We start from the raw sequence: 16,702 nt of genomic DNA, 5'->3' as shown, positions 1-16,702 counted from the left end.
GTAGTTTGACTTCTGCTTTATACATGATGTATCTTTTTATTTTTTTTTCCCCACTGGTAAATCATGTCTATCTCTTTACCTGAACTAAGATTGTTGTTTTACCTGAACTCAGCATCATTCAAGCATTGCCATAGTGGTTTCAAAGTCACACTTTGAATTTCTAATGCTCTCCACCTCACTTTATCTGTGTAAATTAAATTTCCTTGTCCCGAGGAAATCATGCTCTATTCATCTAACTGGACGGTAACGACTGAACTGCATGCTGATCTAGAGACAACTGCTTTGCAGGTTTCTATAATATTTCAGTAATAGTTCAGTCGCTGAGAATCTCCTCCACACCATTTCTTCCTTCAGTGAGCAGTATATCAAATGAAGCTGTCGTATATTCTGCAGGGAGCGTATAGATGCCACTGTTGGTTATTTAGACTACAGTTTGTTTGGAATCTCACAGGAAAAACCTGTGGAAGTACCAGAGCTCACACTAACAGTTAACTGGAAAACTTTCAATCCTATTTTCAGATACCCAAATGTGATAATGATTGGAGAAAACACGTTATATTGTCTTTTGTCATCACAGGGGAAAGCAATGATGCCAATTTTATGAAGATTTTTCTCATCCTCAGAGTTTCACATCCCCTTAAGCTTGGCTTGTTCCCTTTTAATGAGGCTTTAGTTGTAATGCTAATGCTGATAATTTAGGATACATTTTTCAGCAGCACACAGAATATATTAAATGCATTGTGATGTATATGCAGAAAATTAAATTATATGTAGTCATGATATCAGGTATCTTGGTGCACAGGTTTGGCTACTTGCTTTATTTTGCCATAGAAATATCGGTGTAATGAAATAGAGGTGAGGATGGTGCTCAGCACCGGGGGGGGAAGAAAAGGCAGCACTTAGGAGAAAGGGAGTTTTTGTTAACACAGCTCAGAATTTTGCAGTCTGTGTGTTCTGAAATGATAACTTGCTTTGATTAATATACACTTAGAATTTGCTAACTTTGTGGCCTTCCTTATTTAGATTTACTTTTTGCATTGTAGTTTGCTCCAGAGTTGACTTTAATGAGTGACCTATAGTTTTCAATAGTAAGATTGATCAGTAGGAACAGGTTTGCCTTCCATCTCCCAGTTAAAGCAACTACCATGTAATGGGAGTATGATAGATGGAACAGGACTTGTAAAGTTTTAGATAGTATTACAGAGGCCTTATTACAGTATTAGTATAGCATTACAGGCTTTATTTTGAGATACCATATTTAGGGCTGTAACTTTAATGATAACTTATGTTTCTGCAAAGTAATATTATTAATGATAAAATGGGGTTCTATCTTAGAGTTGATTAAGTTAACAAATCCCAATTGAACCTTATTTATTAATTTAGAATAGTTTAAATCTCACCTCAACTTACCCTGTGTCTGAATGGTGTGGGATACATTAATCAGTTTACTGAAGTTACATTCCTCTTGTTATTCTTCTGTTGAAGCCAGCACAAAACACACAGCTGTACTTTTGGCCAGCTAAATTAGGACTCTTAAGAAATTAACAAGTCATTAAAAGCTATTTCCACCTATATTGTGTTTGTCACTACTACTGAGCCTGTGCATTTCTGGAAATCACTGAGTGTAGTGGTTAAGTTAAAAAAAGCTGCACCAATGAAACAACTCACTAAAGAAATCAGCCTTGTTTAATTTTCTTATTAATTTGTATTACTTAACTAATTTGAGAATTGATAACAGAATGTTTGAGTGATTTATGGCCTGAAAAAGAAGACCAACGTTTCCCTCTTTGAAAATGGAAATTGGCTTGTCAGACATTTAGATGAAGAATGATCAATCAATAGGATTTTAATAAGGAAAAGCTTTAAAATTGACAGAAGGTGGCTTTTGTTTAAGGTGATTTGGTATGTGCGTATTACTAAGCTCTCCTTGGAGAGGATTTTCAAAAGCAATAATGGGCACTGATTTTCTTTGTTTATTTCATTCTCTTTCTGCTCCCCTTTTGCCAGGGATTTCAGTACTTACCTCTCCATTGTGTCTTTGAAATCTCCCTGCCTGCTCTTCAGGTCCTGAGAATAATTTTGCTTATTTGCATTTAAAACTATGAGTTTTAACCACTGTTTTTCTCCAGTGAGTCTGTTCTCTAGACAAACATTTATTTTCAGTCTAAGTGCATGCTAGACATGGGGGCTAGCTGTTCTCATTGATTTTAGGAACACAAATTTCAAAAGTACATGCGTGCATTGGAGGAACAGATTTGACTTGGAAAGATCCATTAAAATACTCTATTTTGGTTACCTCTTGGAAAATCTAGTATATTTGGCTTGGAGTTAAAAAGTAAACGGCAATTATGATCAACTGGATTGGTTGGTTTTGTCCATTAGTGAAGTCCCTGTTGGGCCTTCTGAAACTGAAGTAACTATAGTTAGATTAAAAAGTCTCCATTCTGTGCAGTCTGATTCACATACCTGTACAAACTGTAGATCCACAACTAATGCATTGAAAGAATAAACGGTCTATAGCACACCCACACAAATTCTGGTTGTCCCTACTTCCTTGCAGTCTTTTTTTTTTCTCCAGTTAGGTTTCTTATCCTGATTTCAGCCTGTTTTCTTGGCTCTTTGTATCACTATTTTCCAAGCTTTCTATCCTAGTGACTTAGAGGCCACCATTATGTTCCACTTTTGCACCCAATCTTATTTTGTTTCCCCTCAGCACTCTGTAAGCAACTGTATACTGGGATCACAATTACAGAGGAGGTTCCAGTGTGGCATTCACATTCTCTGAAAAAATTCCTTCACCCAGGGTTTTTCTCCTGGGAAGTTGAAAAGCAGCAAGAGAGGCCTCGGAGAAAAGGAAAACAATTCTTATTTGCTTCTCCAGTGTTGTGCTTGTCTGGAATGTGTTTGGAGATTGTTTACCCAAAGGTGATTGCCTAATTGGATTCTGGTGTGAGTTGTTTTGACTCATTGGCCAATTAGGGCCAATGTTGGGACTCTGGAAAGAGTCATGAGTTTTCATTATTATCTTTTTAGCATTCAGTAAGTATCTTTTCTGTATTCTTTAGTATAATATAGTATTCTTTAATATAATATAGTATAATAAAGTAATAATTTAGCCTTCTGAGAACATGAAGTCAGATGCAATATTCTCGTTGGTGAACCTGTATTTTACAATAGTTCTAGGTTGTGCAGGCTTCTTTTTGGAGGTTGTGATGGGAAGAGCACACTGATCATTCCCAGCACAAATGATGTTTTTTCCCCAAAACAGGGGTTGCCAAAAGTTTTTAAGTGAAAATTTCACCATTTCCCTCGTGCTTTTTTTTTTCCCTTTTTCATTAAGGCAGAAAAAGTAATGGAGCCAGTTTTGATCTTCCAGTCAGTTCTCATCTTTGGATAGGATCTTCTTCATGTGGTTGGCATTGAAGCCAATGTAATCTGGGCAAAAAGGACAAGGTTAATTCACAGTTTAAAGCCAGAAAGTAAAATTAGGCAGTTTAATCTGACCTTCTTCAGTTCTTGGACCATTGCATTTCACTGTGATATTGATCTGTTTAGCCCAGTAGCCTTTGGTTACATTACCAAGTCAAAACTAACATTTTTCTTGAAAACGAAGATGGTAAATACAGTTTTTCATCATGTATCTTGATCCAAAGCTGAGTGCCATCCTTGATAAATTCATTGATTTCTTACTTGAATTCTTCTACCTTGATCTCCCAGCAATCATTTCTAGACATCCTGTCTGTACCTCAGTGGGCTCTCCTTACAAAGAATACTTGGTTTCTGTGACTATTTCATGCCAAGGATGTTGATTTTGTTGCCTACTTTTTTTTTTCTTTTGCAATTGAAAAACCCACCCTGTACCAATGAAGGAATGACTAGGAAAATATCTAGATTAAAAACCAAACAAACACCACCCTTTGCTGTCCAGTATAATGAAAAAATAAAATGAGAACCTTAAAAAAAGATAGATCAGTCCAAGAATTGCTATCTTAACTTAAAAAAGCAAAGAATTTATAAAACCAGAACTAGATGATGAGATGTTTCTAATCATTCATGTAAGTAGAATCTTCAATAATTTTTCAAAAATAACTTTGGCTTGTGGCAATTTTTTGTAGTAGTCTGGAAACACTGAAGAGTTTGTGTGCATTATTAATATACTCCAGTCACTTTGTACATGTAATGCTTTCTTACTTCTCTGCAGCTCACACATATAACTCTTAATGTTCATAATTTTTTCTCCAAATCCATAATCTAAAAGAATGAAACAAATTCAACAGACAGGCATTGTGATACCTCTAATGTTTGCAAAAACAGTTATTCTGGGAATACCATAAATAATAGTACTGCTTGTATGAAAGAGGCTGGGTGGCTTTTGCTTGTTTGTTTAAAAATCGCAAGTTTACAAAGGAGATGTGGCATAAAAACACTGAAAGGGTAAAATCAAGACCTCTTACCTGCTTTGAAAGCAAAATAGAAATTTCCAATAGCATGACATGGTCGAGTGTGACACCTAGAGGCCATATGTTTAGGATTCGTAAACAATAACTTCAGCTGCAAGTTTTGCACAGCATGTGCAATTTTGGACTTAAAGACTGGAGCAGGTATATTTTGAAAAATTAGCATAATTTTTTTTAGATTTTTCGTTTTAGCACATTTTTGTGGCTTCCCTGACTAGGATCCTTAGCATTGCTATAAAGAAAAATAATAGACTCCTTCTGAATCTGGTAACGAGTTCTTAATGTTGTGCAGCAAAGATTAAAATAGCCATGTGCAGCTTATTCCATCCTGAAGTACTCAATATCTAACAAAATTTTTGCAGGTCCCATCTGAAGAGAATTATTACAATATGCTTGCAACTGTACTAAAATGTCTTCATGAATGTCAGGCTCTCACACAGTGCAGAACTAGAATTTTTGGCCCATGACTTTGTCATGGAATGAAGAGAACAAAAGCTTATTTTAACTGCTATGTGAATTATTTAGATCATGGATATTACGAGGAAATATACATATAAGGGAACACACTGTACCTTCCTAACTTCTCTAAGTTAGGGGAGCAACCATGTCGCTGCATCCTATGAAATGGATATATCCAAGGACATCCTACCTCATATGGCAACAGAACCAGATCAGCGTGTTACAAATTTAGAATACTTATCAGAAATATTGGGTACTCTATTATCCAGTGGGCATTTGCTATAATAAATTCATTATAACCATAGAGCTAAATGAATCAGAGATAGATGACTTAGTTGTTTTTGGCAATATTTGTTATTTTCATACCTAAGAAGTGGGGAAAGGTCTTGCAGCTCAACCAAAACTAGCACAGTTCAGATGAAGAGGACCTTCACTTTTCTGCACAAGAAATAAAACATTTTTCACTCTTTAGAATTTGGGCTATTCTAGTATTCATTCTGGAGGGTTTTTTTGTACTAGTCTAGTATTTATGCAGCAGAGATGGTTTTCTGGAGTGCAGTTGTAGAATTTGTAAAACATCTTATATAGATCTATAAAAATTGCCTGAAACTTCTCTAAAGGTTTCTGTTTTGACCAGTCTGAAATTGAAGGCAGAAGAAAGTGATGCTGAGCATTGCTCTTTGTTGTGTATTGCTTACTCTAGCAACAAATGTGTGTATATTTTTAGTAATCTTTGCATGCTTTTTGGCCTTACTATGTGTAGAAATACAACATCATCAGGATATAAGGTAATATGATCCTCAAGCTTTGATTCATGGCTTTTCATAAAGAGAAGGGTGTGAGCATGGGACTGCCTGGTAGCAGAGGAATACTGCCAGCCTGATTCTATATTGAAATATGTATCTTTTCATTTCCCTCTTCAAAAAACAAAAGGTATTTCATGCTTACTTTGTCATCCTCTAACTCTTTAATGCTAGGAAATGTGAGCAAAGTTATTGGAATATTTCATGACTAACACTTTGTCATTTTGATAAAGATCTTTGAGGGTAGTCATACTTTTTGAAGAGAAATGAAATTTGCTAAGTTGTCAATGATTTGTTTGAGTAGTTTACAGACTTCTTGTAGTTGTTGTGCCTCAAATAAAATGATAGGATTATTTAGTTTGGAAAAGATGTTTAGGATCATGGAGTAGTCACTAACCTATCTCTGCCTAGTCCACCACTAAACCATACCCCCAAGTGCCACCTCTACATCTAAATATATAATTCTATCTCTTGAGGCTCATAGGTTGGTGCTCTAAGAAGCAACAATTGCCCTATTAAGTTTGTGATATGCATACTAATGTCAATTGTAGTTTATTTCTATGCTTTGTCTAGAGGCTTCTTCTCAGAAATACTTAACCATATATTTGGGAATGTCTAAGCCATAAACAACCAATAAATTATGATTGTTAAGTATATATTAGAAGATTGCCAGTAGGCTGGAAATAGTGCACTGGAGGGAGGTCCCATGTTCACTGTACCAAATGGGAGAGGATAACAGGGCATCAGGTACACTGGAAATGGCTAACAACAGCATTCCCAGAAAGGGATGCTGACAGCCACTAAAACTTAAAATCAGGATATATTCCCTCTTGTTTGAGAAGTCTAATTCCTGCGGTTAGTTTGGTGAGGTTGTTGTTGGTGGTGTTTGTCTTCAGGCACCAGCCTACTCTTTGGCCTGGGGAATCACTGGCCTTTCCCTATCCTGAGTAAAAGATGAGTGCATGTAAGGCATAAGCAACTGAGTCCCAAAACCAGCTCTTCAGAAATCCTCTTTTTTTCCAGACACACAAATACTTTTGCATAATAAATATTCCTTGCATTTTGTCTCTGCGACCTATTTCTGAACAATTTTAATTCACTATATCTTCTGTCAGAAAATAAAGTGGAGTTATTATTTTGTGGTTCATTGATTTTTTTGACTGATAAAATGGTAAAACCATGAAAAGTAAAGTGAAAATATTTTACTTTGATAATCTATATTTTAATGGTTTTGAAACATGCAGTTCTATAGTTGCACAAATATAAGAAAATATTTGAGTGTTTGTGTACATGTGCTTACCCTCTCTCATGATGCTGCTTTGTTCTGCTGTCAAAACCCACTTTGATTCATTGTGCCAACTACATGGATGATCTGTTCCCTGATGATGTTTCCAGATGATCTGAGTCACGTACAAAATATTCTCAGAGGCTTTCTTTATACATTCATTAAAAATTCCAGATAGAATCCATTGTATTTAATAACTCTGAAAAGGGTGCCTTTTCCCCTACTCTCTCTATAAACTTGAGTTTTCCTCTCATGCATAGCTCTGGCTAAAAAGCCAATGTTTATTCTTATTTTTTCAAAGGAATATATAAGCTACATATGTTTTAAGTATGCAAGTCAATACAGCTATTGTCATAGATTTCCTGAGGTTCTTAAAACTTCTGTAAACCCTTAGATTCTTAATCCTACTTTTCATAAATTGTGAAGCTGGCATTATTTTTATTATGTCGAATATTCCCAAGTACCTCTGCACAGTTTGTTAAATAATGTGCGTGTGATTAAGCACATTAACACAGATGTACCTTTAAAATTGATGTAAATCAATGAACTCAGAAAAAATTTTGGTTTATATCAGTGTTCTCTCTAGTACAAGGCAAAGGCTGAAGAGGAAACCATGCTTTCTAAAGCTAAAACAGCATGATGTAGAAGTGAATAAAATGTATCTCCTGAAGTGCTTTTAGCTGAGGGTACAAGTTCTGGATCAGGATGCTATAAATTTGTTAAGATCATGGCTTTCTATGTATCCCTTATCAACCTATAATCTCCTGATTGTTGCCTGTTTTTCAACAGCTGAGGAACAGTAATCCACACTTGCTTATCTCTCTTAATCACAGCCTCATGGTGCTATAGCTCCCTGAGCCTTTAATTCCCTCTTAGAGACGTAACAGAGTGGAAAGTAAACAAAGACGAATTTGCAACCTTCAACATTGCTAATTTGCTCTGATGTCAGAATATTTAAACAGGCAAGGACTTGGGAATTATTTGATCACAACTGATTTTAATCTAATGCATGTGAAAAGGCTGAGTCTGGGAAGGTTGTGCAAAATGACAGGCGTCCCAAGAGAGGTTGACTGAAGGTTTCTTCTTTAAACAACAATAGCTCCATCATTTTTCAACTCTGCATCCTGTGCTCTTACTGTGTATTTTTGTTTGCAATTTTAATATAACTTTCTGAATATGATATTGGTTTTCTTTAAAATTCCTCATTTGCTTCGCAGTTTATAGGTGTAAGAAGCCCAATCTTTAGGCTTGTTAAAGTGTCTGTTCACTGCTTAGTGGGTGGGAGAGATAAAGATCCCTATTTAAAAAGCTTTGTCTCTCTCCACGTTTTTGTACCATCTTGACAGCCTAATGTAGCCTGCATACTTTCATATGTAAAATGATTGATAACTTGATCTTCAAATTATTTTAAATTACACAGTTGACGTTTATGCATGTATCTATGTGTACATACTTGCTGGATAAGAAAGGATGTTATCTTCTTTTATATATTATGTGCACACTTTGCCTACCACAGAGGTGATGGGCTTACACATACATACACATTATCATACACACATATTCATCTTTCCTCAGAGCAGATAGCTGTATGCCATTACCTGAAATAGATTTGATAAATATATGCAAGACAAGGTAGTGTTTTTTAATTTTTTTTCTAGTTTTTCTTCAATTTCCCTTCATATGGTCTTAATTGTCTGTTCAATGCATCTGTAATCACTTATTTTTTTGTTGTTTACAAAATGGTTAATGCAGCGTACATAGTGTTACCAGGACAAATGTCTGATGCTCTCTTAATTGTTATATATTGTTCTGTTTATATCTGTTCTGGTCGAATGACTTGTGCTTCTGAAGCATGTCTGATGATGATTTCTTCTTTTCTTCTTCGTGTGTATCATTTGGGATATTCCAGGGAGAGACGTGTCTGGGAAGCCAGCCTTTTGCAGTCACTCTCTGCGCTGAGATTACAGCGCTGGGCTATTTGTGTTTCTCCTCATCCCTGTTTCTCTGTCTCTCACTCTCTCCAGCTGGTGTAAATGACTGCTGCTGCCTCCCAGAGCAAGATAACCTGCTCAGTCAGCTGGAGCCCCCTGCGGACAGCTGTCTCGCTTTTAGCTGATGGAAAACTGCTATAAGCGCTGAATGGAAGAGCGTGGAGCAGCGACCATACCGGCACGAGGAGCTGCTGCAGCAGCAGCAGCCGGAGCCAGCGCCAGCGAGGACTCTATTGTTCCCTGGTGTTAAACAGCTTCTCCTTCCCAACTGCCATGCACAGCGGCGGGAGAGAGCTTTGCGGTCCCTTTCTTCCCGCGAAGCAATTCTGAGGAGGGGAGGATCGTCTGAGGAAGGTTCGGTGGCGGTGCTGCGGGTTCCGGAGGCGGCTGCAGGCGGCATGGGGCTGAGCGAGGGGAGCGCTCCGCTGCGCCGCGGGCCGGGGGCTCCTGCCGTGCCCGCCCGCTGCGGGGCGGCTCTCGGGATGCTGCTGATGCTGCTGCTGCTGGCGAGCTGGGACACCCGTGCACAAAGTGAATTTCAAACTTCGTCGGTGTATTTGTGGAAGACTGGTAAGTCAGGGTGCTGTGATAACGCAACAGCAGCGTGTCGAGTTTTTGTTGTAAGTAATGACCTTTTTGTGTGCTTTGTGTATGTGGAGGGAGAAAGTTAATCTAAATAACTAATGTTTGCTGGCAGGATTATATGAGGAAAATAGGTCATTTTACAGGATTCCACCATCCAGGCAAATATTGCAATTAAAAAACTCCACATTTTAGTCTGTGGCACTGTTACTTGTATCTCTTATATATTTTAATTCTGTTTAGCAGCTCTGTGTTGTACATAAAGGTCAGAGCATTAGTGCCTGTCATCAGTGAGAAGGAACAATTATTACAATTGGAGTCAGCATTGTTAAAAGTGCTCTAAACATACTGAATTTTCACAAAGAAAGATGTGATTCAGCACATCTAATCTTTGTGTCCTGTACTGACATGTAATATATTCAGTGTGGTAATTGATGGGGAGTTGGGTTTGTTAAATTTAGGTTTATTCCATGGTATATAGGACACGTGAAAGCTAATGATGGATTAGGTGAAATAATCCAAGTGATGCCAGATCTCATAACCAAAGAGCCAAAGGCAAATAGGCTATGTGGATTCAGCACCACAGTAGATGGATAATTTCCCCTACTTTGATCCTAATGAGTTACGTGTCTGTTTTAAAGATTGCATAGTCATAACAGTGTTTCAACATTAACTCTCCGTTAAAAACCAGTGGGGGAATTTTCCTGTGTCTGTTAAGATATTACATTAATTCAGAACTTAAGCAGTGATGAATATGTACATTTTAGTTGTCCTGATACAGTTGCAGTTCATATGTAAGTAGACTCAAACTCTCATTTAGGAAATTTAAAAATTTCTGACTGGGAAATATTTCACATTGCCTTTGGCAGTTAGCTTCCTTTCCTGTGTGTTGCCAGGAACGAAACAATCCAAAAAGTAGTAGATTTGTTTATAAAGTGGTTTTTCATTAAAGGATATTACAATAGGAGAGATTGCAAATTAATCATTTGTCTGAAAAATAACTTGGAGAAGACAGTCTCTTTCCTAGATGGAGGAACACTGCTTTCTGCCACAGAAGCAGATCAATTTACAATTACAGTGATATCCTGAATTTTTTAAGAGGCTCCATCTATCCAGCTGCTCAGAGAGGAGATTAAAAGGAAATTCATTTAAACAAGAAGACAAGCTCTCCAATAACACTAGAAAGAGAAATCTGAAGAAGGGAAAATCCTTTGCAACTTCCACTTCTGACTGCAAGATGGGTTACACAATGACAGTGACCTTTTTTTCCCTTTAAATTGTTGACAAATTAAAAACAATTTACAGTTCCATTACAGATCTGTAAATGTTCAACACACACTTAAAAAGAGGTGATATATATGCACAGGTTTATGGAAAGACACAGTAATAATATAACATTTTCATAAAGCATTTCACATTTACCCTAAGTTGCTAGGCATCAGCAGAATAAACTCTCCAGCATTTTATTATGTCTCCATTTAACAGTGTAATGGTTTGTATTTAAAAATGTTAAAACAGTAACGTAGTTTCAGGATAATAATAATTCTAGTGAACTACTACTTAAGAACACGTGCAATCAGTTTGCTATGCACTTAACTCCACTTACTTTGCACATGGTACACGTGCTCTGAAGTCATGTCAGCTAAACCAGCACCAAGGAAACTGTGTTGGCTTTTGTCTTCACCCCCTTTCTCCCTTCCTGGCAAAGACTGCTCTTAAGAAACTTCTGTGTAGGACAGGTATGATCCAATTACTTTGCCTGATGAAGAGCTAGCTCTTCCCTTCATCTTTTCTTCTGTGACATCTCTCGCCTGTTTTGCCTACAGTAAGAAATACTGCAGCCATAACATCAGTGATGAAATGGAAACAAGATGAAAAACAAGTAATGAAAAACAAGAGTGGCTCCTTGCAGATGATGAAAGGCAAGATGCAGTGAATAAGACACTGCATCTGTGTTTGGCTCCAAATTAAATTTTTGCGCTCTTTTTCTCAGCTGTGTATTGAATTCTTTTGTTTTCCCTCCCTCCAGTCGTGGGAGGATCTAGAAAGTGAGCTGGAAGAATTGCTGGTCAGTGGTCTGAAGTGACAGGTAGTATGGGATGTACAGAGTTCAGCTAAAGTATCAGAGAGAAAACCAAAACTGAACAGTAGTGAGCTCATGCACTTCAGATGATATTTTCCTTCTTCTGTGAATGAGAGAGGTCAGGAGAATGTGGCTGAGACTTTGTCAAGGCAATTAGCTGGATTTTATAGGCCTTTTGGGACCTCTTATGTCCATTTTTTGAGAGCCACGCTATTTTTGTATTGAATTTAGTCTGTCATCAGCTTTTCTAAGTGCTGTTCATGACTTGCATCTGTCTTGTTTTTATTTCTAAAGGTTTTTGAAATAATGTCTACTCTGTGTCTTCTATACTGCTTTACTGCATTATGTTTTCTTAAGGATGCCCTTGACAATAATCTGCAAGGACTATGATGTTTGAGTTGAGGCATGCTTTGTTTTATATAATAATAGTTTCTTTTTTATGCTTTCTTATGTTTATGGGGTTTGAAGGGGTTTTTTGTTTTGCTGGAAAGAGGGGAGGAGTGTTCTAATTCAAATTTCAAGTGTTTGCTTTCAATCCATGAAAAGCTCTCAGAGGACCTGATTTCCTGTTTACTACCATCCTCCAGTCCACTGCCATAAAAATCTGAGGTTTTTGCAATACTCAGTTTATCCATTTGGGGGTTTAGTTATCTTTCATTCAATATATACTATGGTGTGAATAATCTGCTTTGAGCAGGGAGGTTGAGCTAAAAGTAATCTCCAGAGGTGCCTTCTAATTTCCACCCATCCTGTGATATGGGTGCCATCACTAAGTCATTTTTACTTCTCCAGCTGAAACTGCTTTGAAATTTTGGCTTTTGTTACTTTTTTTTGATCTCTTGAGAGAATGGGTATTTGATGTTCTGGTGTGTTTAATGGACCTTCAGAGTTTTGAATCACATTTAAATGAGCATAGTTGATTACAGCTTCAAGTGATTAAACTACATTTCTCACCAAACTTTCTCATTCCATTCTGTGCAGACCTGGTGTATGCATTTTATTCAGTTACAAATACACAGTTGGTTCATTTTGTGTGGTCACTGGGAAAGCCATCTCGGTTTTTTAACATAAACTAAAGCAAAGTGATGAAACAGCAAGATTCCCAGTGTTGAGTCATGGTGTGGATCTGATTCATGATCTGAGCTAGACAGCAGCAGCTTTTAGCCACTCATGGAAGAGAAGTTGTGAAACTGGGGACTGGTGATTATATTGGTGTGGGACAGACACAGACTGCCAAGTGTTGAACTATTTATGTTGAAAAGATGTTTAATGGCATGTTTTGTTCGTGAGTAATTTCCTTTCTCCGATTTAACTGATTTAATTTACAATGAGCAGTTGTTTGCTTCAGTTTCTACACTGCTGCACTGAACTTCTGTGAGTTTCTCAAATGCCATTTTTATTCTACCTTAACTTTTACGATTTGCTTTAGAATTTTGCTGAATATTATTGAATTTAATCTGAAGGGGAGTTGTCAAGACTGGAAGAAGGCTCTTCTCAGTGTTGCCAAGCAATAAAACAAGAGGCAATGGGCAGAAACTGATGCACAGGGAGTTCCATCTAAATACAAGGAGGAATTTCTTTACTGTGCAGGTGACCATACACTGGAACAGACTGTCCAGAGGGGCTGTGGAGTCTCCCTCACTGGGGATATTCAGGAACTGTCTGGGTAATCCAGGCAATCCTGTCCTGTGTGTTCTGGGATGACCCTGTTTAGGTGGAGAGGTTGGACCAGATGACCCACTGTGGTCCCTTCCAGCCTCACCCATTCTTTGATTTTCATATTCAAAGACCCTTATGATCTTATGATACTGCTCACCGTGGGCTAAGATGTTGTTGTATCTGTAAGTTCTGCAGTGAACAGTGTGATCACTGCTGATTCCTAAATGAAGACACCCATGAAATTTTCACTTTTTTCCCTTTACATGAAGATGCATATTTTTCTTAGTCTCTCATGTCATCATGCAGGACATGTATTTACCATTCCTTTACACAACTGACTAAACATAGGTGCTTCTTGCCCCGTTTGTCTCTTTTACTTCTTCTACCCTCTCCTTCATGTGTTTTGTTTAATGAATTCACATGCTGATCTGTGATGTGCTGTCAGTGTTGGGTGTAATGCTTGCCTACAGTTATTATGAAATCTCTCTCTCTCTCTCTATATATATGTTATATGCTGAATAATTACTGAAGAATGCACAAAATCAGCAAGGTTTGATTACATTAAAACAGCTTGAAATAGTGCACATGACACCTTTGAAGTGGAAGATGCAGCATTGGGTTAATATCTCTGTAACAAAAAATCCAGGAGGCAGTGCCTTTTCCACTATTATTTGTTTAAAAGACTTGATCAGATCTCAGATAATATAGGTTGGTGTAGCTCTGCAGAATTATTTGAGATATCTGCAACTGTTGATACTAAGGCTTGGTTATTGGTATAACAACTGCAGTTGGACATTTCCCCTTCTTTTTAAATAAGGGTAGAACTTGAACTAGGCTTTCTGTGGGTAACAGTGCTGTTTTAAAATTAAAGTGGAAAGAGGAAAAAGGCCTTGTTTCCTGAAGAGAACAACTAAGTATCTATATTTTCCTGCTTGTGTTGTGTCTCCTAGGTGAGAATTGGTCCTTAGATGATAAATTGTTCAACCTTTGTTGCAGTCAAGAATTAGAGGAAAGGCAGTAATATGTGTGTAGGCAACATACAGAATATCATAGTACTTTTGGGGTAGTGGAGGCCTGGAGTGAAACCAAGGGGCCAGGTGGTTTCCACTGGGGCCGGAGGGGCGTTGCAAACTCTGCAGGCAAGAGCTCTTTTCAATCACTTTTTGATCTTTTTCAAACAGTATCTGTATGTGATTTATTCTTGTTCCATTGCCTTGGCAAGAGGGCTACACAAAGGCCTTCTAGTTCCAGAGCCTGTAAACAAATGTTTTCTGTTTCAAGGCGTTACTTTGGGATCTTGTAACTAAATCACTCTTCACTGCTTCATATGAACTTGGGTCTTAATATTCTTCTGATTTTCAGCCTCTTGGTTTCCTACTTACCCATGGAGAGTAGCAAATGCAACATCTGTACCATTGCATCCCTGTCAGGTTTTACATTCTAAGGGCCAAATCTAGTTTAAAAATAGTTTGATTTCAAAAGTGGAATTTTCAACAGTTCTGAAATTCCTTTTCTAACATCTTTGGTGCCTAAAACTCATAAAATCACAGAATAAAAAGTCTATTTTATTTTCCCTCTGTATGACCCTAGGACTGTCCTATTTTCACTGCACTGAGTGTTCCTATCTCATATTAATGCCTGAGGAGGACAGAAGTCCTTCCTAGGACTGGCAATCCAGCAGGCATTTCAAATTGTACTTAAATATACACTGACAGGAATTATCAGAAGGGAAGAAGGAGAGAGAAAAATTACCTAACCAAACCTCTGATTAAAGCAAGCCTCTCAAGGGCTGTGTCATCTTGTTTGTTGGAGCTGTTCCATTATATAGGCGAAACTCCCCCATTTGTTCCAGTATTCCTTCCTTTTTTTTGTTTGTTTGGCTTTTTGGTGATTTTAATTTTTTTTTTTTTGTTTTTAAAACCTGAGTAAAGACTCCTTGCAGTAATTGCACCTTGAGACTGAAGACAGATAAGCCTGTGTCAGTAACTAGGAAACTCCTGATTTTAAAGAGATTATGAAGAAATGATCTGAAGAGGAGGATTAGATGCTAGGGAAAATGCTAAATGAGAAAAAGATGTTTTATCTTGAGGCCTAACTGTCAGGAAGGGAATTCACATATGATGATGAAAGAGGGCAGTGAGGACCTCTTCAAGGGAAAATTAAGCCCTGGTTATAGCATGGTGAACTTCAGCTGGTGCCTGCATATCCTTGAGGAGATAGGTCTGTCAAGATTTTTAAACTGTCATTGATTGTAAAAGGTGTTTTGGGGGATTCATCTTTTTGATTCTCTGGTCTTCAGTTACAGAATAAGATAAAAGGAATATTAAGAAAAACTGTATTTCATCACCTTTTCAAAGAATAAAAATTATTCAAGCAAAATGTGCTAAAGAAACATTACTGCTAAATATAAATGATCCTCCAGGATCGAATCTGATTAAATGTTGGTTACACATACATTGCATAAATTCATATTAATTAGAATTTATCACTTTTATTACACTCTGTTATGTGCATCTAAGCAACCGCACTCTTTGCTGTCATCTCCCAGTTAAATCTGATTTTATAGTCAAATAGGACTTGTCTATCTGGGTCTTGAATAAGGACATATTCATTTTCATTAGGCATGTTCATCACTGTTGCTCTTTGCTCTCATTTATAAAATATCCTTTCAGATACTTTATTCAAAAGAAATTTTGCAAAGCATGTGTTAAGTCTTTGATTAATACAAAAGACTTGTAGTGCAGCCTGGCAACAGAATATTTGGCAGAGATGCAGAAAATGGGTTCTTTAAGGAAATTATTTATAAATGTTGTTTAGTATTCTGTCCTTATTTAACAAAATCAAAGTAAATATTTAAATGTTTGGATAAAAATGTTGTGCTGTGAAATTCTTTTTCTTATGCATCTACTTTTCCATATTTGAAGTAGGAAAATAGGAATGTGTGGCTGATATTATAAACGTCTAGTTAAGATAAACAAGTATTATATGCTAGGGTAATGGTTGATTTCACTTGGAGGATGGCATTTTGAAGCTGTCAGAAAAGTCAAAAATGGTAGTTAGTAATGTTGTACTGGTAGCAGAGGATGTCTGGATTGTTTTTAGCGAGTGCCCTGAAGTGCTTGTGCTAACTGGATCAGCTCAATCCCTCAGCTCATAGGGATGCTGCAATAGGAGAATGCCTCATAAGCTATGGGTTTTATTCTGCAGGCTGGGATCCAGTTTTGAATTAATTCAGGTTTTTTAATACCTTATAGACCAGGGTTTAACTTTACAGTTCCCTATTTCACTTGATGTAATTTTCATCCTGTGTGTCCACTGAGTTTTTCAGATAACAGAAGTGTGTATCTTTTAACACAATAACTCCAGATTTAACAGAAAGCCCA

The 16,702-nt window shown here is 37.2% G+C and overlaps 1 protein-coding gene across 3 annotated transcripts in view; it reads left to right on the top strand.

Annotated features, from left to right (window-relative positions):
• Positions 1–16,702, top strand: part of THSD7A (thrombospondin type 1 domain containing 7A) — a 273,595-nt gene that overhangs the window by 74,387 nt on the left and 182,506 nt on the right. For 2 of the 3 annotated variants that reach the window (XM_030971359.1, XM_030971358.1), the window contains exon 3: positions 9,029–9,565. In XM_030971359.1, the coding sequence (XP_030827219.1) occupies positions 9,394–9,565 (172 nt within the window). In that variant the 5' untranslated portion in view covers positions 9,029–9,393. Of the gene's footprint in view, positions 1–9,014; positions 9,566–16,702 lie in introns of those variants that run through there. The other variant, XM_030971360.1, reaches the window with a different exon arrangement.

The sequence above is a fragment of the Camarhynchus parvulus genome, chromosome 2 (genome assembly GCF_901933205.1).
Source record: "Camarhynchus parvulus chromosome 2, STF_HiC, whole genome shotgun sequence".
NCBI lineage: Eukaryota > Metazoa > Chordata > Aves > Passeriformes > Thraupidae > Camarhynchus > Camarhynchus parvulus.
Note: the sequence above shows the minus strand (reverse complement) of the source record. Positions and strands in the feature narration are given on the sequence as shown.